Genomic DNA, 24,364 nt, shown 5'->3' with positions numbered 1-24,364 from the left:
CGGGGAAGGCCATCCTCACGTGGTTTCTGGGCTGCTGTCTTAGTGTTTTGCTGCTGTCTTTGCGTCAAGTGCGGCTCCAGTGTTATTTGAACGGACGGTTTCCTTGGTATTTACACATTCTCTATATCCGTTGAAGCAAACTTCACCGGCTTAGGAGAAGCCTCTAGCACCCTCCTCGGCTCCGCCCATCTAGATAGGTGTCTGAAGGGGCGGGGTGGGCGTGGGGCGGGCTGCGGGAGGAAGGGCGCGCGATTTGATCCTGATGGAGAATTTGACACTGGCTGGGCTTTTGCTGGGAAACGTACGCGTGAACTCGTTTCTCCTTTCCGCATTCAGCACCCACCACCCTGGACCGTTCTCACCGTGAAAGCGCCGGTGAGGAAATGCCCTAAATCATTCTGTTCACGTTGCCCAAGAGGACGACAGACCCTGCAATTAAAGTATGTTTCTTATAATGGCAAGCTTCGGAGTCCTACCGGAACGCTATGTGCGCCAAGCTCCCAAACTCCCCGTATATACACAAAGCCCCAAACCAGCTCCGGGAATCCTCAGTCGCAAACCTAGGCCTGAGGTCCAACTGGCGCTCGAAAGCAGCCGTTTGTGCTTTATGCGTGTGTTCTTCACCCATTCATGCAACAAATCCTCTCTGTGCTTCTTCTGGGTGCTCAGCACTGCCCATTACCTTGGGATTGTAATAGTAAGCAAAGCTCACAATTCCCTGTCCCCGTTCCAGTCATTCCAGTGAGTGTGAATTGGGCTTCGGGAGAGAGAACAGAACGCTGTTTTTTGTTTGTTTGTTTGTTTTCCAGTATCGGGAATTGAACTCAGGACCTTGTGCTTGCCTGGCAGGTGCGGAGACACTGAGCTAAATCCCCAGCCCCAGGACGAAGTAATTTAAAGACAGGATAAAATATGTCACTAAGAAGGGGAAAAACAAGGAAGAGGCATAGGGAAAGAGATTGCAATTTTAAATCTAAAAATAATAGCAAAAAACCACTTCACTTTTTTTTAAAGTATATTCATTTTCTGTGTTTTAGTTCTTCACAGTCTAGAGACAGTTATTTCGGTAAAAAAATAAAATATGTAATCAATTCACATTACTGTAATTTGAAATTATAGAATCACAAATGTGACTGCGTAGCAAGAAAACTTGTAAAATTATTTGGATTTAGGTGAAATGCCTATTCAGTGTAGGTGATGTGTATTTGTTTATACATGTGTTTTTTTTTTCCATTGTTGATGACTAGAATGAATAAGAACTGTTTATCCAGGTCAGTCTCAACTACATAGTGAGAACCTGTCTCAAACAAACAAACGAACAAAAAAACCCAAAGAACTGTTTATAGTAAGAACTGGAAGGGATTTTTTTTTTTTCCTTTTTTGAGACAGGGTCTCACTATGTAGTGCAGGCTAGTCTTCAGCTCTTACTGTGCAGCCCGGCTGGCCTGAATCTTGCAGTGATTCTCCAACATCAACCTCCCAAGAGCATGCATGACCATGCTAATTTAAAAGGCAGCTAAACATCACTTAATCTGATGACGACCTTAGTTTACCTAATACTCTTTCCATGTATTAAAGATTTTCACAGTGTCCCCTTTATTAGCCTAAAGTGAAATTCATAGGTACTATAACTACATTCATGATTTTGTTTTAAATCAAAATAAAGCTCTATTTGTGCCATTTAAAGAAATTTAGAATGTGTCATGGCTTTTATCTAGATGCCCCCTCAAGCCTCAGGCCCTGGTGGATGGAGCTTTTGGAAGGTGTCTGGATTATGGGGATGTGATCCTGGATTAAGGGGGTGTGATGACTGGATTAGGCCTGTCATTGCTTTACCCTGGTTCTGGGTGTGACGGAATAGATTTACTGAAGATAAAAGCCCCACCCTGGGTGTGGGTGGCACCAACCAATAGATTTGTAGCCTGGATGGAATGTAAAGGGACAGAAGGAAGGCAGACTCCTGCCTTCTGGTTGGCACACCAGGAACTCTTTCTCCTCCTTATGCCCCTCTGCCATGCCCCCTTTCATTGGAACCAGCTGACTCTGGGCTGAAACCTCTACAAATTGTGAGCTAAAATAAATCGTTCCTCCTTTAACTTGTGATTATCAGGTGTTTTGTGCTCGTAATGGAAAAGTAACTAAGGCAGAATGAAATTATTTGCATTTCAATATATAAATGCTTAGATATAGCTATTCTACAAAAATAAAATGAATCCATCACTACAAGTAAAATCCCCATGAACGTGAAAGCTACAAATGCCAGCTGACACACACATAGTGTTGGCCAACTCTGGTAGACAACACTGATCTGTTTTCAGTGTATTCTTAAAACATTCTCTGTTATTAAAAACAAGTCTGTTTATATGAAAAATAAATTATATTTTAGGTTCAGAAAATTATATGTCCCCTATCATAGGACACATAAAAGTAATGAGGAACACAATTGTTTGTTTAGTTTTGATTTTTATTTTGGGGAGCATACTGAGGAACCCAGGACCTTCACATGAGCTAACACCACCAGCACTTCATATTTTTATTCTAAGTTCTTACTAAGTCATTGAGTTGTACAAGCTGGGCTTGAACTTTCCAACCTCCTGCCTCAGTCTCCCAAAGTACTGGGATTACAGGTGTGCAGCACTACTAGCCAAAATAGTTTTTCATTGGGAGATCAGACCTGCATTGCAGGAAGCCTAGCATACCTGGTCCCTATACTCTAAAGGTCAGCAGTACTCTACCTCCCAGACTATCCAACACTAGGGGGCAATGCACCCCTGTGTTGAGAACCATTTATTAATGGAGACTGACAGTAAGAAACTGAGACTTTTAGGTACCAACTGATTACTAACAGAGCACTCCTCAGGGCAATGCTCCTTTTAGTGCTTTTTTTTAATCCAATTTCATATATATTTATGATTTAATGTGTACATGCATAATTTCATGGATTTTTTTCCATGTAACAATTCTCACAAATACATGTCAATATATCCGCAGAAAAAATAGGAAAGATCCATATGTATCATATACTTAATGTACAGTTATCTGGGAAGGCTGTGATTTAAAAGGAGTGGAAAAAGAACACAACTTTATCCATTACATTTACACATTAAAAACAAATTACTGCTATCTGGAGAAAGGCAAGAAAAAATTACTGTAATTAAGTTTAGTTAATTCCTTTTGCAGTCATTCAAGGGATGGTTCTGATTGCAATGGCAGTAAAGAAAAATGATAAATTCAGGACATAATTTTTTGAGATTCACATAATAGGACTTAATGATGAACTGGCTGTGAAGGTGTTCTCAGAAAGGATTTCAGATTTTCTGGGTTAATGACCATTAATGGATAACAACTCCTTTCGTAAAAGAGGAATGATGAATCTTGTAGTAGCATCTGTGGAAAATAGGAAGACAACCTCAGCAGAAAAACAGCAAGATTTCAAGGAAATATTGTGTTATGGCTTATATCTAGATGTCCCACCAAAGCCTCATGTACTCATAGGTGGGATTTTGGGGAGTAACTGGATCATGGTGTTGATACTGGACTGTGGATGTGTGATCCTGGGTTAGTCTGCTGATTTGTTTAGCACACTTCAGGGTGTCGTGCATGATTCACTTACTGAAAAAGGAAGATCTATTCTGGGTATGGGTGGCAGCAACCAAAAGGCTTACAGTCTGGAGGGTATAAAAAGGGAAAGGAAAAGGAAAATACTGCTTCCTGCCTGTCCTACCATGGACTGTTTCTCCTCTGCCATGTCCCTCTGCCCTGCTGCTCTGCCTTGGAACCAACTAACTATGGACTGAAACCGCTACAGATTGTGAGCTAAAATAAACCTTTAACTTGTGGGTGTTGGGTATTTTGTCTCAGCAATGAGAAAGTAACTAAGACATATTGTTTGCCCTTTGAGATTGATAAATTTAAAATTTATGGCTGGGCATGGTGGCGCATGCCTGTAATCCCAGCACTCAGGAGGCTGAGGCAGGAGGATCGCTGTGAGTTCGAGACCAGCTTGGGCTACACAGTGAGTTCCAGGTCAGTCTCACTACATAGTGAGACCCTGTCTCAAAAAAAAAAAAAAAATACGGCGAGGCTAGGAGTAGTGGCACATACCTGTAATCCCAACACTCAGGAGACTGAGTCAGGAGGATAGCTAAGAGTTTGAGGCCAGCCTGAATTACATAGTGAGACCCTGCCTCATAAAACAAAAATACAAAACAAAAAAATAATTGTGGTGAGGGCCTGGAGGTGTGGATCACTGTTACCATAAACAAATACATAGAAAAAAATCTTGGTGTTTGTATTTTGCTTAACTTGGTGTTTTTTTTTCTAATAATAATGCATGACATCACCTATAATCCCAGCCCTCAAGAGGCTGAGGCAGGAGGATCTGTGAGTTAAAGGCTAGCCTGAACTACACAGTGAGACACTGTCTCAAAAAAAAACAGACAAACAAACAAAAAAGAAATGTCATGTAGTTGGGACTATCTAAGCTAGAGGAGAATAAAAATAGGAAGAACTATTGGACAACTGATATTATAGGGTCTCATTTTTTCAATCTTTATCTATTATATGGATATTTTAATAAAAATTAAAGTTATATTTTTGAGAGATAATCTTACATGTAAACCTATGACGCAAAAAGAAACAATCTTTTTTACAATCTTATTAATGCCAAATTGACTTCATATTAATAAATACTTGGGCCCGCGGGTTTAGCTCAGTGGTTCTACCACCTGCCTCACAAGCACAAGGGCTGGAGTTCGATCTCCAGTACAAAAAAAATAAATAAATAAATACTAGCTAAGCATTGCAGTACATACCTGTAATCCAAGCTACTTAGGAAGGTAAGGCAAGAGGATAGTAAATTTGAGGCCAGCCTGGGCAATTTAGCAAGACTCTCAAAAAACAGCTGAGGATATAGCTTAGTGGTACGGTGCCTCTGTGTTCAACTGAAAATGAAAGTTAAAAAATAAAATATCATTTTATTCTGGGTTTTTTTTTTTTACAAAAAAAACCCTTACCTTTGAATTTTATTATTATTTATCTTTTCCATTTTAATAGAATGATTATTTGAGTGCTAAATATGGTATATGGTGGTGAGCAAAAGCACTACATAAAGATCTTAGGATATGAAAGAATAGACAACAAATAAAATAATAAACAAGTTACTTAGATGCTGTCAAAGCATTTGGAATGAAGCAGAACAAAATAGGGCAGGGGATTTAGCTTAGTGGTGCCACTGCCTGCCTCAAGCGCAAGGACCTGAGTTCAATCGTTGGTACCACAAAAAGGTTGCTTGTGTAATCCACACTTTAAGGGCCATGGATTTAGCTCAGGGGCACAGCACCTGCCCAGCAAGTGCAAGGTCCTGATTTCAATATATGGTAGCCCCCCTCAAAAAAGAACAAAGCATAGAAGTATTAGGAAGATATTACTTTAGGATGGAAAGCTTTCAAAAGAGATGACAATCTGAGATTTAAAGGATGAGAAAATACTATCCATTTTTAATTGGTCCCTGCCAAGACCTTGGTTCAACAATACTATTAGCATATTTCAGGGCTGGAAGGTTAACCAGTAAAGCTGATGCAACAGCAAAGTGGTAGGAGATAAGGCTAGACAGGGAAGACTCAGACTGTTCAGGGTTTTATGTGAAGTTTGAATTTTACTCCAAGTAGAATAAGAGATGATTGAATAGGAAGTGAAGCTGTGATGTGACTCTGTCTTTTCAAAAAATCACTGTGGCTGCATGTGAACAGTAGATTCAAGATGGGTGGCCAGTGTAGAAGTGGACAGAATTGCTACAAACTAAGATGCCTAGTGGAAGCTCATCCTGGAGATAAAGTGTGCCTTAGACCAAGGCCGGACTGGAACTAGCATGAAGTAAATGAGGGATTTAACTTAGGCAAAGAATCTAATTGAGTATCCCAAAACTCAGTAACTAATGTAAATAATACTGTGGTAAAACATCAAAATTAATGAGAAAATAAAACCCTGCGATGAACAAAAACTAAAATATAAAATAAAAACAAGACCCAACCCTGAATTTACACAGTACTATTCACTTCCCTCTCCCTAGTCCCAGCCCTGATTCCAATAACTAAAACAGATACCTGGTTTCAGGCTACAGTTTACAAGTTTGAGTTCTTGAAAATTGTTCATGTAAGAGGAAATACAAATGACCACTAACATATACCCAACACCGAAACAGTCTTCCTGTGTTTCTTACATAGTTAGCTAGTAGCATTAGAGGCAACATTACTTATAATGGAGTGGAAATAGCCCAAATGTTGATCAATAGTAGAATCAATAAATAAATTGTGGCTGTTTAATATGGTGTAACACTATTCAGAAAAATATGAATGAACTATTAGCTTCAATTTCAAACAGTGAATTTCAAAATACATAGGGCAAAGGAAGAAAGTCACAGCTGAATAGATAGCAGTATTAAACACTTTATGTAAAGTCAAAAACAGGAAAAATAATATTGCCTAGGGTTACATAAAGTTAAAGTTAAAAAACGAATACTTTGTACAAAATTTAAAATATGGTTACTCCTGTGGAAAATAAGACACAACTTTGTAGGGTTACCTAGGAGCTTCTAAGGAACTGGAACTAGCCTGTTTCTTGATCTGTGTTGCAGACAAGAAGGAGTTCATGTTACTGTTATTTTTATAAGGTGCAAATATATTTTGAACTCGTTCATGTGTATGATATACATCATCATAAAAACAATATTCAAGGCCATAGTCATAAAAAATTGAATTAGTAATTAAGTTTTTCCTTGAAAATAACACACTGGCTCTGAATATTTTTGCAAGCTAGTTTGGCCAGTCATTGAAGAAATAGATATCCTGCCAAAAAAGGAAAGAAATAGGCAGTCTTTTTCTATTCAGCTGTTCTTTTTTCAACTTATGGAGATTGATACAGTATAATTTGCTGCATCGACAGATGGGAAGAGTAAATATATATGATCATTCCATAGATGTAGAAAAAGCTTACAGTAGAAGTCAGTGCTCTCTGGGCATGGTGGCCCATACCTGTAATTCCACCTACTTCTAGGACTGAGGCAGGAGGTTACACAAATTTTGAGACCAGACAAAGCAACTTAGCAAAATCCTGGCTCAAAAATAAAAAGGGGTAAAGATACAGTTCAATCAGACTGCTTGCTTAGCCAAAAGAATTTCAAGTATTAAAATATATTTTTTGCAAGCTAGGAATAAAAGGGCTTTCATAGACTTCATTAATCCTCTAACAACCTATAGCAAATATTACACTTACTGGTAGAACTTTTAAAACATGACAAGGATGCTTACCACAGTCATTCCGCATCATAGTGGAGGTTCTAGCCAATGCAAAAATACATAACAGAAATGAGATATAAGAAGTAGAAAGAAAGAAAAAAAAACGTGGACATTATTATGGTGGTATACAAAGTTCAAGAGAATGTGTGAGCCACACGTGGTGGCACACACCTGTAATTCTAGCGTTCAGGAGGCTGTGATAGCAAGATTTTAAGTTTGAGACCAGCCTGGGCTGCATAGCAAGTTCAAGACTGGCCTGGGCTATAAAGTGAGACCCTGTCTTTAAAAGAAAATAGAGAAAGAATTAGAATATAAAGAGAAACAATAAAAAGAAGATACGAAATTAACACAAATTTTTAGTTATGATTCTGTACACCGTAAAGAACACATCAAGAAAGAAACAGGAAAACAATTCCATTCATTATTGCTTAACCAACAAAACTAACTAGAAGAATCAACCTAACTAAGGAGGTAAAAGACCCATTAATGAAAATTACAGAACTCTGAAAAAAATAAATTGAAGACATTAGAAAATGGAAAAAGTAGCTGGGCATGGTGGCACACACCTGTAATCCCATCCCTCAGGAGGCTGAGACAGTAGGATCGCCAGGAGTTTGAGCTACATAGTGTGTTAAAGATCAGCCTGAACTGCATAATGAGGCCCTATTTCAAACAGAAAACTGGCAAAAGTAATATTGTTAAAATGGTCATACCACCAAAAGTGATGTGTAAATTCCCAATTAAAAAGACAGCATTTTTCACAGAACTAGAAAATTCAATTCCCAAATTTCATTGTGAATCAGAAATGACCCAAAATAGCTGAAGCACTTCTGAGCAAAATTGAGCAACATTGGAGGCATAACCACACTGGACTACTGGGTTTCAAGCTATACTACAAAGCCATGGTAATGAAAACAACATGGTACTGGCACAAAAATAGAAATGTAGACCATTGGAATAGAAGTCACAGAAACAAACCCAGCATGTACAGCCATCTGATTTTTGATACAGGAGACAAAAACATATGCTGTAGAAAAAGACAGTCTCTTTAACAAATGTCATTGGGAAAATTGGAGATCAACATGCAGAAAATTGAAACTAGATCCCTACTTCTCATCCTGTACTAAAATCAAAATGGATCAAATCCTAGATTTAAAAATCAGAAGCAATGAAGCTATTGATTCCACAATTAATTATCACACTGCTGAAAGATAACATAGGGGAAACACTTGAAGCCATGAGTACAAGGACTTCCTGAACAGGAAATGATATCAAGAATGAATGAATAGAGCTACATCAAATCAAAAAGCTTCTGCATAGAAATAACAGTGAAGAGATAACTCAGTGAATGGGGGAAAAAAATTCTTTGCTAGCTGCTCTTCAAACAGAAGATTACTATCTAACCTGTAATCCCAGTACTTGGGAGGCTGAGGAGGATTGTCACAAGTTAAAGGCCAGCGTGGGCTACATAGTGAGTTGAAAGCCAGCCTGAACTACATAGTAAGCCTCTGTCTCAAAAAATAAACAAAATAAAACCAAACAAAAAAGATTGCTACCTAGAATACAAGAAGAATTTTTAAAAATCAGCCCAAATAAAAAGTAGGTAAATGAACTGAATAGCTACTTCTCAAAAGAAGTTCAAATGGGGCCAGGGATTTAGCTCAGTGGCACTGCCTGTCTTGTCAGCACAAGGTCCTGAGTTTGATCCCTGGTACCACACACACACACAAAAAAAGTTGGGCCAGCAATTTGGCTCAGTGGATCTGCTCCCTGCCTCAGGAGCACAAAGGCCTGAATTTGATTCCGGGTACCAAAAAGTATATGAAAAATGTTCAACATCTATAACTATCAGAGAAATGCAAATTAAAATTACATTGAGATCATATCTCACCCCAACCAAAATAGCTATCATTAAGAATACAAAAACCAGCCGAGCATGGTGGCTCATGCCTGTGATCCCAGCACTCGGGAGGCTGAGGCAGGAGGATCACTGTGAGTTCGAGACCAGCCTGGGCTACATAGTGAGTTGCAGGTCAGTCTCAACTACACAGTGAGACTCTGTCTCTAAAAACAACAAACAAACAAAGAATACAAAAACCAATGAATACTGGTGAAGATGGGGAGGGGTAAGGACATTGTTGGTTGGAATGAAAACTAGTACAACCACTGTGGAAATCAGTGTGGAGATTCCTCAAAGGACTAAACATAAAAATACCATTTGACCCAGGTATGCCACTCGTGGACATATTCTTAAAAGAATTAAAGAATGGTCCAGGGATTTAGCTTAGGGGTTCCACCATGTGCTTTGCAAGCACAAGGTCCTGAGTTTGATCCCCAGTAACAAAAAAAACAAAAAAAAAATTAAGGGCTGTATACTGTCACAATACATACATACCCATGTTTGCAGAAGTACAATTCACAATAGCCAAGCTGTGAAAACTTGTAGATGCCTATCAACAAATGAACAGATAAAGAAAAGATAGTATAAACACCGATTGGAATATTATTCAGCCATAAAAAATGAAATGTCATTTGCAAGAAAATGGAAGTAAAAACCATGTTGAGTGAAAAATCACATTTTATATGCTAAACCTTAAAGAATATATACTTAATTAATTAGTAAGGAGAAAGGACAGGAAACCAGAAGGTAGATTATGGAGATGGGGAAGGGGATTGAAATTAAGATATGTTAATTGCATATACAAACTTACCAAAATAAACCCCATCATCATGTTACAAAAAATAATCATCTGAACATAGGAAAACAATTAAAGAGGTATGATTCACAGGACTCACCAACACCAAATTTTAAGTGTACATTGAATTCCTTTTTGCCATGCGTACCTGGCAAGCACAAGGTCCTGAGTTTAATTCCTGATACTGAAAAAAAATTACTTTTTAAAAGAGTAAAAAGGGGCTGGGATGTAGCTTCATGAGAGAGCACTTGCCTAGCATATATGAGATCCTGGGTTTGATTCCCAACACCAAGAAAGAAAGAAAAGGAAGGGGGATTGAAGGAAACAAAGGGAGAAGGAAGGAAAGAAAGAATAGTAAAAGAACATGTTCTTACATTTCTTCTGTTTAATACAATATCAACATATAAAAATCAGTAGCATTCCTATGCATCAGTGGGGATAGTAGAAAATAATATGAAAAACGCTTGTAAGCATCTGGGAATGGAGCTCAGTGTACTGGACTTATCTAGCATGCATGAAACCCTGCATTCAAGCCCCAACACTAGAAGAAAACATGCACGTGAAAAATAGTAAGATTCATTAAGTTTGCTAATGAGCTTTTAATAGAGTCCTTCCAGTAATAGCATACAAGATGATTCTGATCAGCCTTCTGTCTTATGCAAAGGACACAGAGGTATATACATCATGGGTGCTATATAATGTAACTCCTCCCAAGATTCTTATACTGTGTATGAAATAATACAATATATATTTTTTTTGGTACCAGGGATTGAACCCAGGACCTTGTGCTTGTGATGCAGGCGGCTGCACCACTGAGCTAAATCCCTGGCCCTGACACAATATTATGAAAAAGGTAGACTGTGATGTATTAAACATGTGTTAAAGATGTCAATCATAAGGTACTCACCAAAATAAAAGAGGTATAACTCTAATAAACTCACAGTGAAGATTAAATAGAATTGTAAAATATACCTAGTTCAAAAGAAAACAGGAAAACAGGACCAAAACACAATAGGCAAATAGAAAACTAGGAATATGGTAGATTGAAATCCAACCCATATGAATAATTACACTAAATGCTCAGGGCCAGGGATTTAGTTCAGTGGTTCAGTGGTTCTGCCACCTGCCTTGCAAGTTCAAGGACCCAAGTTTGATCCCTGGTACCCCCCACCCAAATGCGCATGGCTCAAACAGTCCAATTACATGGTAGTTACATTTTTTAAAATGGTAGTTGCATAGACTTCATTAAGAAGTAAATCTCCCCCCCAAAAAGAAGTAAAATCCAATCTATAATGGCTTTCTTTTTTTTTTTTTTTGGCAGGGGGGGTGTAACTGGGCTGAGCCAGGAGGATCATAAGTTTAAAACTAGACTGGAACTTATCAAGACCCCAACTCAAAAATTAAAGAAGGGAGGCACACACCTGCAACCCCAGTACTTAGAAGGCTGAGGCAGGAGGATCACCACAAGTTTGAGGCTAGGCTGGGCTACATAGTGAGCTCCAGGCAGCATGAACTACATAGCAAGAGTCTGTCTCAAGAAAACAAAATGAAAGAATAAAGGTTTTATACTTGCCTTCATGATACCATTTGCTGAGCTCTTATTTCTTCACACAGATAAAAATCTCTGCCAGGTATCATTCTTCTGCTTGAAGAAATTCCTTTAACATTTCTTGCATCTGTTGTCAACTAATTCCCTTAGTTTTTGTTAGTCTGAGAAAGACTTTATTTACATTGACAAAATTTTTGAAAGATGTTTTCCCTGGATATGAATTCTGAGTCACAAAGTATCTTTGTTTTTCCTCAGTTTGAATATTGCGTCAGCCATGAGGTGTACTTCTCATATGTCCTTTGAAGAGAACCTGCGGCAGAGGGTATGGTTGCCTGAAAATCCCACATGCTTTGCCTTTTAACATATTACACAACTCAGGATCAGCCATCCACATAAAGCATTGTAAGGGTAGGATGCTATCCTTCCAAAGGCAGTATGTACATTAAATCATAGTGCATGTGGTACAGTAACTCCAGTGGGAAGAATATATGGGTTTAGGAAATGGGTTGAAAACAGAAGTGTTCTCATTTGCCTCCAATCCCAGTGACACACTGGAGAGTTCCTGCTCCCATCTTTTAATGCTAGACTCTGGGGTGTTAAAGGTTCTGGTACCCCGAAGGCCACTTGCTTTCTAGAAGATCTGGCAAGGGTCCCATTGAATGATAAACTGCTGCTGCCACCAGCATGATCTGAATTCCTTGGGACCTGGAACCAAAAGTGAAAAGAGTCTCCATTTTGCTGGGATTGTTGACCTAATCAGCAAAAGGTGGGCTGCTTTGACATGGCAGGGATATGTGTAGGCAGGAGCAGGTGCATGTGGAACACAGCTAACCTTGATAAGCCCTTCTCTAGCTTTAATTGTGAATGAACACATGCAACAGTCCTAGTCTAAGGAGGCTAATTACAAAGAGCTCAGGCCCCTAAGGAATAAGTTTTGTTTGTTTGTTTGTTTGTTTTTGGTACCAGGGATCAAACTTGGGACCTTATGAGGTGGTGGAACCACTGAGATAAATCCCCAGGCCCAAGAATAAAAGTTTTAATTACACTTTTAGGAAACCCTGCAAAGACTGGTCAAGATTATGGCTGAGAGTAAGAGAAGTTTAGCATGAATAGTAGAAGAGGGAAAGAATGAAAAACAAATGCAAAAATGGAGGCTGTACTTCTTGCCATTAGCCACTTCCCTTATATTGATCGGCTTTCTGTTGCTGGGGCAAAATACCTGACAACCACAATTTAGAGGAGAGGCACATGGAAGCCAGCAACAAATGATCATAGAAGAATGGTGTGGTAGAGAGAGCTGCTCAATTTATGATAGCTAGGAAGCAGAGCAGGTTGGGAAGAGCCAGAGTGGAAGGGGCCAGGGATCACATGTTAGTTCCCAAAGTCATGCCCCCATGACCCATCCAGATCTGTGTGCTTTACTAGTCTCCTAGGCATCTCTCAAGCCAATCAGGTTGACAGTCAAGATTAACCATCACAGCTGGGCGTGGTGGCACATGCCTGTAATTCCAGCACTTGGGAGGCTGAGGCAGGAGGACCACTGTGAGTTCGAGACCAGCCTGGGCTACATAGTGAGTTCCAGGTCAGTCTCAACTAAATAGTGCGACCCTGCCTCAAAAAAAAAAAAAAAAAAACCAAAAAAACAACAACAAGAAAAGATTAACCATCACAATCCTCCTCTAAATTTATCTTCAAAAAGAGAGGCCCATGAGAAATAAGGAGGAGTTGATTCTTGAACATGGGTGTGAAAATGGATCTGTGCAGTACAAGGGCTGACCTCTTATAGGAAGTTCCACTGCACAGAGGTCACTTCAAAAAAGCTTGCTTTAGGGACCATAATTAATTGATACATTTTTGGGTCCACAGCAGTTATCACAAGGAGGTGTGCCTTTGGGAGTGGCTCTATGATGCCACTGTGACTTCAGATGTGTGTGGGTTACTTTTCTTGTTGCTGGGACAAATACTCAATACCCAAAGTTAAGGGAGAAAAGATTTATTTAGATTTGTAAAGGTTTCAGTCCATAGTTGGCTGGCTCCAAGTCCTAATGGCCCATGGCAGAGAGGCATCTCAGAGGAGAAACAGCAAAGTTGTCTTTGAAGAAGACAGCAAAAGCAACAAAGGACCTCAACAGCATCTTTTTACCCCTTTTATCTTATCCAGACTACATAGGGCAGGTAGCACTCACGTTAATCCTACTGCTCTTGATCCTAGCATTGCACCATGAATCGTACCAGCTTCACATACTCTAGACCCAGCCGCCTCTGGAAAAGCCCCATCTGTGACCATACAAGGCTTTGGGGGACATCTAGACATAACCCCTAACAAGATCAAAAGAAGAAAATGATGATTGAAATGAGAAGATCAAGTAACCGAGAAGACATGGTATGGGTTGGACAGAAAAAAAAAAACAAAACAAAACAATGAGCAAGTGGATGAGGAACAATGTGACCAGGATGGTATAAAACAGCATTAAATAGCAGCGGGAGAAGATGACATTGCTAAATTACGTGAGTCCTGGAGAAGGAGAGAAGCTTATGAAAGAATCAGTAGGGCCAGGGATTTGGTTCAGTGGTTCCATCACTTGCCTCACAAGCACAAGGAACTGAGTCTGATCCCTGGTACACCCCCAAAATCAATAAAATCCATTCCCTGAAATAGATGGGGTACAATAAAATGAGCACCTTCTGTTTACAGTAGTGGGGTATTCTTGCGGGTACGTTTGTATTTTACTTAAGAGTGATAAATAAGAATGAGCCAGCATGATGTGTGCAGGAGGATGTCTGTGAGTTTGAGACCAGCTGGGGTTACATAATGAGCTCAGGGGCAGCGTGAGCTAAATAGCAAGACTCTGTCTTTAAAAAAATATGAAATGATCTGGAAAGATACTGAAAGTATCTGTCAGTACCAAAGTAGAAATATTAAAGAGCTCAGTGGAAGACTTTAAAGAGGAAGGGAAAGAGGTGAGAACTGAGACAGATGATAGAAAGAACTAAGCACTCTGGGAGTAAAAGGGAAATCATGGATACTATGATTTTAGCTGTGTGGGTGTAGAGTCTTGCTACTCAGAAGTATGTCCCATGAACCAGCATCATTGGCATCACCATGAGCTTCTTAGATACACAGAATTTCAGACTCCATTGAATTGGAGTTTCTATTTAACATGATTCCAAGGTGTTTAATATGTGTAGTCAATTTGAAGATACACTGATACAATAAACATGGTTTTTTGCTTGCCCAGCATCCTTTCTGATGTTTTTTAGAAACGTTTTTCTCATAATTGCTGAGGAAGATACATAATTTCCCCACTCAGTGTTCCTGTGGTTCAGGTGATGGAATCATCAGCAGTAGAACAGGTGACCACTCACTCATTGGCCAAAGAATTAAAGTCCCTGAACCACGATGATGGTTTAAGATTGGCTTAAGGACCTTACCAATCAGCATCCCTCTATTCCTTTAACGCCCTTGTTTAGAGACAGGTGATTCAAGTTAGTCCTATTAGAGCTCCTCCAGAAATTTATGTAAGATCTTTCAGGAAAAGACCTTCTCATTCCCTCTGAGACTGGAGGCTGTAGATCCAAGAGCTCTTAGCATCTGTTTTGTTGCCACATAGAGCTTGCATACAGCTCATACAGAGGAGATCAGATCTGAAAGATGGAAAGAGATCTAATAACATTATTAGTCCTTTGATTTGTCCTTGAACTTTATGACCATATGACTCTACAAGCTTAGATGTTATCTCTTTTGCAAAAGGCAGTTTGAGTTAAATTTTTTTGTATTCAACTGAATGGTCTGGTATTGGTATTTTATGCTATGTTCCACCTCCCATCATCCCACTGGAGTTCACTGCAGCTGCTGATGATTCAGACAGCTCCCAACTTCCCTATGTGTTACTGTTTTGATCTTAAATATCCTTGAAAAACCCATATGCTAAAGGCATGATTTCCAGCCTATGGCATTATTATTAGAGGTAGAATCTTTTGGCGATAAGCCTTTATTTTTTTAACAGGTGAAGACAATTGTTTTTTATTTTGAAAAATGTCAATCAGAAATATCAAAACAAGCCAGGGGTGGTGGCACACGCCTGTAATCCCAGCACTTAGGAGGCTGAGGCAAGAGGACTGCCATGAGTTCAAGGCCAGCCTGGGCTACATAGTGAGTTCCAGGCTACCCTAACCTACCTAGTGAGACCCTGTCTCAAAACAAACAAATCAATAAAAATATTAAAATAAAAGTCCGCCTTCTTGTGAACTATCAAACAATTTTAAAGTTCCCTTACCTTTTATGCTAGTTTCTAATATTTTATTCCTGTAAATGTAGAGAGCTCCCTCAGGGTATCTTTCCGGCAAATATTGTCTCTCCTGTTCAGCTATGCCAGTGGTTATGACGTAAGGACTGTTTTTCTTCTGCACACCATCCACATCCCAGTCCAGTCTCCGCTTAACTTTTCCCAAGCTGTTATCCAAATGCTGTACACACCATGGGTGTGTCCATCTGCTGTCCAAGGTTCTGGTTTTGCATCAGTAAAGGAGATGGATTTTTACGCTGTAAGACATACTCAGTTCCATCTGCAAATTGCAGGAGTTTTTCTCTAACACACGGACTGACTTGCCATTCCCAAGTTTTGACTTGCTATATATACACTGGCCAGAAGTGACATACGGATCCTGCAATTTGGGCTCCATAGGACAAGGGGTATTATTCATTTTGTGTGTTCCTCTGGCCTTAGATGTTAACTGTCCTTCCACAGCAGCAAGACCATGTGTGGATTTATTTTCTGATTGCCCAAAAACTGACACACCTGTCTTGATTTACCTACAGCCACATCTTCTATGGCTTCATTGGCTTTTTTGCTGACAGTTTGTCTTGCTTGAACAAACTCCTGCTAAATCAAATGGTAACTTTGGCACAGTTTCAGATACATTTGTTTTTTCATCAGTATCTGGAACAACTGTGTCCACCATTTGTTCTTTTCCTTTAACTTACAGGCTTTTATTGTGTTATTTATAAGTATATGACATGCTGAAGATGGCCTGGAACACCTTTGATGCATTTTAGGGCTCCTATTGGCTCAGGACTGGGTAATTTGGCATATGAATCTGTAAGACTTTTGAACACATTATTTTCAGTAATAAAAGTGGGAATAACTTTAGAATCCAGAACTCAGAACTCAGAATCCTGAGCAGTGGGATTCCCCATTTGGACAGGAATGTCTACTTTAGAAGAGCTACGTAAATGGATGTATTTGTGCTCCCTGGTTGAGAGGAAGCACCTTGGAGAAGAACATTTGATTTATTAAGGCTGAGTTTATCAGGAATCACTGAGCCACAGTGTTTGCCTGTCAGCAGGGCCTTCCCCTTCACACGCTCACTCACTTTAGCAGCATCATTTTCTTTGTCTGAGTGACTCTCATTGATGCTCCTCCTTGTACTGCTTCCCAGACTGCATCTAGATTGTTCTCTTTCTATATATTCCTTTGACTTTTTCATCAGGTTCTGAAGACTCATCACATAGGAGACTGGGGTGACTTGTGTCAAAACTGGTAGATCTTGTTCTTCAGTCCTTGAGACCAGACCATCAGAAATGAGAATTCCTTTCTGTGTTGCTGAGATCATCTCTGGAGCTATTTTGGTTTCAGTGTGACTATTTGAATTATCACATTGCTTTGGAGAATTAATCCTTTTGTATCTCCATTAGGTTTATGTTAGGCCTCATTATCAATGCATAAACCCCAGTTGTCTTTTGAAACTTTGCTAGACTGTTCAGTAGGGCTTGGCAAGCTATTTGGAAATGTAGCAGAAAAATTCAAATTTCTGACTTCTGAATTAGAATAAGCTGTTTGGGCCCCCCACTGATCAAAATAAAGCTTTCTTCCTATTAACCTGCTTTCTTGCTTCTACATCAAGTGCTTTCTATTTTTCTTGTTGTATTTCCATTCTCTTCTCCATATTAAGCAGTGGAGAAAGTACAGCCACTCAATGGAAATGAATCGGTGAGATACTTTTCAGACTGAGCAGGCAGAGAGCTAGCTCTCTTTGGATAGTGATGCTTCTTGGATTCTGGCAAGAGTTTTCTCACAGAACTCTTCATACTCCTCCATTTTCCCATAATCACACATTATCTGAAATTATCTTGTTTATTTCTTTGGTTTATGTCTGCCTTCCTCCTCCAAAATGTAAGCTCCATAGGAAAAGTAGTTACCTTCTTGGTCTTGTTCACTGGATCCCCATGACACAGAAAAGTGTTTGCACACAGCAGGCACTGATCACTCGAGGCACTGTCAGCTTTTCTCCGTGGCCACGGGCCTTGTCAGAAAGCAAAAGCTCAAATGATTCTGACAGAGTGCACCTCAGTCCACTGCCTCCTTCTCCTCCTCCTCCTCCCCTCCATTATGGGTCTCTCTGAGGGCAACACGGGCTCCTGGCAACTGCAGCAGCCACCACCACTTGGACTCCATGCCTCAGGATCCCAGACTTTTTTTCTTTTTTTTTAATAAAAGAAGACAATTATATATATATATATATATATATGATATACATATTTATATACATATATTTATATATAAATATATATATTTAATTTGAAAGTGGGGAAGGAGAAAGAGAGAGATGATAGCTACTCTGGACAAGTAGGGAGAATTTGAAAGTGAATTGCTCCAAGGTAAGGCTTTTTGGAAGGAGTAAGTTAGATCATGGCGGGGTGTGTAGCCTTGAAGGAGCTATTGGGACGCTAGCTCCTTCTTCCTTTTGTTTTTAGCGTCATGAGGCGATCTTTTCTCTACCACACCCTTCCTGCTATGACTTCCTACCTCAAAACAGGTGTAAAGTAACAGGGAAAGTTACCATGGACTAAAACCTGTGACTGTGAGCCAAAATAAGTTTTTTCTCTTTTAAGTGAATTATTTTTAAGTATATTGTCACAGTGATGGAAAGGTGAGTGGCAGTATCTCTGATTCTTCTGTGTTGCCAGAAGCTTGGTTGCAAAAGGGACAAACTGGAAGTGTTAAATAGGGTGTCAGGAGGGCTTGGGAATTGATGAAGAAATACTCCAATTTCCCTGTCTTTTCGTTGGACAATTCCTAGGTGTGTTGTAGAGTATCTCTGAGGGTCCTCAACACAATCGAGCACCAGTAACCTACCTGGGTACATTAATGTACCCTTTCTGTTCCTTGTCTCATTTTTTATACTTCCTCACTTGTACTTCTTGGAATCATCTCCCATATAATTACCTTCACATAGGTTCTTTCTTAAGGCTTTTTTTTTTTAACAGGATGGGGTGTTGAACCTAATCCTTTAAACTAAGCTATAACCTCAAACCTTTTTAATTTTGAGACAGGATCTCCCTGAGTAAGTTGCCCAGTCTGGGCTCAAACTTGGGATTCTCTTGCCTCAGCCTCACAAAGCGCTGAGACTATAAGTGTTTGCTGTCATGTCTGGCCCAGGATCTATTTTTGAAGAATGCCAAGCTATCAGGTATCATCAGTTAAACAATCACAGAGCCATCATCACGGTCAAGATATGAAATGATTCCTTTACCTGACAAGTTTCCTTGTGTCCCTTTGCACTGCTCCACTCTCCACCGCCAGCCTCAAACAACCCGTGACCTACTTTTGCTATCAATGCCATTTAGATTTTTTATAGATTTTCATGTAAAATGGACACGTGTTAAAATTTTTCAGTCGATTTTATTTCTTGTGAGATAGAAATAATTTGTAATATATTCTCCAAACTGCTTTGTCCAAGAAAGACCACAGGGAGAATTATTTTTGTCCATTCTTGGGTTTATACAAGTCTAAGCACCTCTGGGAGACCAAGGGAGAGCCACCAGAAATCTACCTGTAGATCTCATGAAATCTCCAGGGAAGGTCCTGACATACTAAGGAGGCAGAGGATGATACTGAATTAGTTTGTTTCTCATATTTATGTCCAAGTTTAGCCTTCTGCATCAACTCATACCTGAGTAACGTGGGCACCCAAGTGCAGGTATATGGAATGGGAAAAGGAGGAAATGGGAGCTCTGAGTCAACACCAAAAGGGCAGTTTCCTTAAACCCTCTTTGTAACATTGGGACACAAGAATCATGTCTTTTATATTTACTCATAAATTATGACATTTGTCATGGCTTGTGTTTAGATGTCCCCCCAAAGTGTCATGTGGTCATAAGTGGGCCTTTTTCAGAGGTCGCTGAATCTAGAGTGTGTGATTGATTCATGGTACAATGCTAGGATCAAGGACACTAGGACTAAGGGTGTGAGTAATATTTGCCCAAAGTAATCTGGATAAGAAAAAAGGGCAGAAAGACATTGTTACGGTGTCTTGTTTCTTTTGCTGTCTTCTGTGTGCAATGAACTGTTTCTCCCCTGCCATGTTTTTCTGCCATATGCCACTCTGCCTTGGACTGAAATCTCTACAAGTGAACTAAATAAACTTTTCTTCTTCCCTTAGCTTTGGGTGTCATGTAGTTTGTCTCAGCAATGAGAAAAGTAACTAAGACAAAATTTGGTACTAGAGAAGTGAAGTCATTTCTGTGACTATACCTGACCAACATGGTTCAGGAGCCTTAAGGAATGGCTTGTGAGAAAACTTTGGAAAGGTTTGGAGATGATGGCTGAGAAGTATAGCTGGAACACCTTAGGCTGTACTTGATGTAAGATTCTGATTAAAGCTCAGAAGACCAGAAGACTGATAGAAATCCTGCCAGTAAAGACCAGGCTCAAGAGGTTTCTGTTGGGAAGAACTACGTTGGCTGTTGGATTCCAAATGATGTGTGTTATGGCTTGGCAGAAAGTTTGTCTGTGTTTTCCTCATGTCCAGAGACTTTGCCTGACATTGAGATTAGGGGCAGTGGACTAATTAATCTTGCAGAAGAAATTTCAAGGCAGTCTAATGCTGAGGCCATAGCATGGCTGCTGTTGGGGGCTTTTGGCCAGATCTACATTGAGAATCAAAAGCAAAGAGGCCAGCAGAATGATTTAAAACATTGTGAATTTGGCCAGAAAGGAAGCTCCAGTAAAGTTGTGGACTACAAAGATAGAGCAGAAAAGATCTTGATTGCTAAGAAGGAACAGGAGAATAGAAAAGAAAGCCTGAGAACACTCAAGCAGCAGGACTCTACCCTTTGCAGCCTCAGAGTTGTAAAGCTGAAAGACTTTTCACACAAGACCCCAGAGCACCATGTTCCAGAATGGCATCAACCTAGGCAAGTTGTTCCTCAGGATTTGGTTCATAAGCACTCAACCCCTACAGCCAAGAGAGAAGGAAACCTGGCTACTGCTCCAGCTGGCGGCAGACCCTGACATCATCCATGTGGCGCTGGTTTTAGGTGCATGCAAAATGCAAGACTTGTTGGGTCAGGAAAACCCCACCCAGATTTCAGAAGAAGGCCTGGGAGGCCAGGCATTGTACCCCTAAGAGGGCAGTGTATGAAGCTGTGATTGTGAAGCCAAAGGTGCAATGGAGATCCCAGAAGTTTGGAGAAGCCAGGAATGTGGGTCATATGAGGAAACCTGAAAGGACGGAGGGAGCAGAGCCAGCCTCAGAGAGAAGCCATGGGAGCTACAACCACCAGAAGGGCCACAGGGATCAAGCCACACAAGCCCTTTAGAGGTCACATCTTTCCACAGATTGTTGGGGATGCTAGAAGTCAAAATGTGGGATTTAATGTTTGCCCTGCTGGATTTTGGATTTGCTTTAGTTCCATTCCTTTGTGTCCCCCTGTTTGTAACTATTGGAATGGAAATGTCTATATCATGCCATTGAGTGTTGGAAGTGTTTAACAGGGGCTTGCAGCTAAGAGTTTGTCTTAAATCTCAGAGGAGACTTGGGACTTGGTCTTTTCAGTGATGCTGAAGCTGTAAGGACTTTGGCAACTCTCAGAGATGGACAAAATTTTTTTTTCATAAAAGGTTATGCATGAGTCTTTAGGAAGCCAGAGGCAAAACGTTATGCCTTGTGTTTTGGTGTCCCTCCCAAAGTATCATGTGGTCTTAGGTGGGACTTTTTCAGAGGTTGCTGAATCTAGAGTGTGTGATTGATTCATGGTGCAATGCTGGTGAGAGAGGAGACCACCCCTCTGCATGGAATTGGGCAACTATGAATTAACTGTGTTATTAGGCAACTATGGGTTAATTAGGTAACTTATGCTCTTTGTAGAATGTACCTGAGTAGCCATGACAACCTCTGTAATCTAGCACCAAAGGAGCATAATAGACTCAGAAAGTCCTGCCAGAACTCTTTGCTCTCTCCTCTCCACTGCTCTGCTTTGTGTAAATCCTGCTTGAAACTGTTCCCAGGGAAATTAAGCCTTGTAGATATAAAAAGAGATAATAAGGAAGTGCAAACTTCTATTTGGGGCTCTTGAGACTGACAGGAGTCACTCACTGAGCCGCTGGCATCATTAAAAGCCACTGTTTGCTCCTATCTTCATGTTAAAGAGTTATCTGTGCTGGGGTCTTTACCATTTCCTACTTCACTAGGCTCAAGGGATCTAGGATTAAGACTGTGAGTTCTACTTGCCCTAAGTAGTCTGGATGAGAACTAAGTGGCAGAAAGATGCAGTTAAGGTCTCTTGTTCCTTTTGTTGTCTTCTGCATGTAATGAACTGTTCTCCTCTCTGATGCCCCTCTCCCCTGTGCCACTCTGCCTTGGAGCCAGCCAACTACAGACTGAAACCTCTAGGAACTGTGAGCTTTCCTCAGGGCTGGGCATTTAGCTCAGTGGTTCCACCAATTGCCTCACAAGTGCAAGGTCCTGAGTTCCATCCTCAGTACCAAACAAACCAAACCAAACCAAACCAAACAAAAACCCTTTACTTCCTTACCTTTGGGTGTTAGGTATTTTGTTCCAGCAATGAGAAAAGTAACTAAATGAGCAACCAAAGAACATTTCCCCAGAATTCAGACAAGATTTAGCACCTTGAAAGATTCAGCATGTCCACCATGATAATGCCTAGAGAAGAAGGAGGTGTAGGCCTGGGCAAGTGACAGTTTGGTCAGCAACTGAAGCTGTGATGAGCTCTTGCACATGGCTTAGTGGACAACAGAGTCCTGAGAAGTTCTTATTGCTAGGTCTTGAACGGAGACACTATAGCTTAACCATTGGGTTAAGAATATAGGCTTTAGGGCTGGAGATGTAGCTCAGCCAGTAGCTGGCCTAGGGTACCTGAGACCCTGGGTTCAATCCCCTGTACCTCAAAAAAATGCTTAAGATTCAGACACATCTAGATTCAAACCTCAGTGTCACTGCAACTTGTGTTCATGGGAATTCTTGTTGTTGTTGTTGTTGTTGTTGTTGCTGTTGTTGTTGTTGTTGTTGTTGAGACAGAGTCTTGCTATATAGCCCAAGCTAGCCTCAAACTCACAGCAAAACTCCTGCCTCAGTCTCCCGAGGGCTGGGATCATGAGCATGTACTGCATTTCATGGGAATTCTTAACAGAAGATATGGGCTGACTGATAGTATCTGTCCAATCTATAGCATTTGTTCATTCATTCAACAAATCGTTAGTGACAACTGACAGTGTCTTAGGCACCACTGAGGACATGGCAGTGAGCAAAGCAAAGGAGTTCCTTCTGCTAATGGATTAGGTGCAAAGTCTTCACTCCTTTTCAACTAGAATCACAAAGAATCACTTGTGGTATTTAGCCATTTCTGGGTTACAGGTCCTTTGCCACATTTCCGCTGAGCTCCCTTTAGACACTTGGACTTGCACTTCGATACTTTCATTCATTTCCTCTGGAATCTTTACCTTTCCCCATTCCTACATCCAACCAACTCATATTTCTTGGAAGTAAAAGCATTTAGGCATTTATCCTCCAACAGCTCTGATAACCTTATGGAAAAGAAATAACATTATTCAATTCCCAGAGACTAATGCAGCTCTTTTTTGCCTTGGCCTTGCTTTAAAACTTTTTTATTTTCTAGCTTCCCATGAAGAGATCAACTCTACAGGCAGTGTTTAAGGCTATTCCATTTAGGATCATTAGGAGTTTTGGGAATCTCTGCCCTTTGTGTATTTTGATTAGAAGGTAGCTCCAGCTGTGGTTGCTTGCACACTTTCCTGTTCACTGTGTTTGTCAGGGTCCCTCAATGCAAAAGCAGCAGTAGACTCTGGCTTACATAAGTAGAAAAAAATGTATTAGAAGGATATTGGATGACTCACATTATTGGCTGGGAAATAGAGAACCAGCCCTAAAAAACGGGAACCAGAAGGCTGGCAGCTGGAGAGGTCTAAATAGAAGGACAAATGTCATTCACATCCTTCACCATTGCTCTGCATGACTACAATGGCCTTTCTATCTGTTGCCAAAAAATAAAATTGGACTGACTCCTCCTCTGCACATCACTAGAGTCTTAGAAAGTACATCTAATTGCAAAGCCTACATCATGCCTGTATGCTGTCCATCTTGAAATGCAGGAAAACTTGGTGACATATTGATCACTTACCCTCCTTTATTTAATTATTTGTTTAGAGATGGGTCCTAGCTATTTTGCCCAGGCTGGTCTTGAACTCATGTGCTCAAGTGATCATTCTTCCTCAGCCTCCCTCAAAGCCTGCCCCACCACCATGTCCAGTCTGATTACTTTCTTTATTTATCCCAGCTTCCCACCTGACATTCCTCCACATCTTCTAGCTGAAACAGTGGATGCATCAGAGTTGACCACAGATTGAGATGAAAATCGTACTTGCAAAGGGGCTTCCATGGGTTTCATGTCAACATGATTGGGCCATTGTCTTGGGGCCATACCATGGTAGCTCCTCTGGCCATTGCTTGTTATTGTGCTCTACCTCTCCCTTTGGTGCATTTCTCTGCAATACTGTATGAACCTG

The 24,364-nt window shown here is 40.3% G+C and overlaps 1 protein-coding gene and 1 pseudogene across 1 annotated transcript in view; one reads left to right on the top strand and one right to left on the bottom strand.

Moving 5' to 3' along the window:
- LOC117286274 overlaps positions 1 to 982 on the top strand; it is a 5,167-nt gene extending 4,185 nt beyond the window's left edge. The window contains exon 4 of the mRNA XM_033763976.1: positions 337 to 982. Coding sequence (XP_033619867.1) covers positions 337 to 564 — 228 coding nt within the window. The 3' untranslated portion in view covers positions 565 to 982. The remainder of the gene's footprint in view (positions 1 to 336) is intronic.
- Positions 983 to 15,761: 14,779 nt separating this feature from the next.
- On the bottom strand, positions 15,762 to 17,153 carry LOC104856721 (annotated as a pseudogene).
- Between the last annotated feature and the right edge of the window lie 7,211 nt (positions 17,154 to 24,364).

Source organism: Fukomys damarensis, unplaced genomic scaffold (genome assembly GCF_012274545.1).
Source record: "Fukomys damarensis isolate Sample0158 unplaced genomic scaffold, DMR_v1.0_HiC HiC_scaffold_16, whole genome shotgun sequence".
NCBI lineage: Eukaryota > Metazoa > Chordata > Mammalia > Rodentia > Bathyergidae > Fukomys > Fukomys damarensis.
This window is presented reverse-complemented; position numbering and strand designations above follow the sequence as displayed.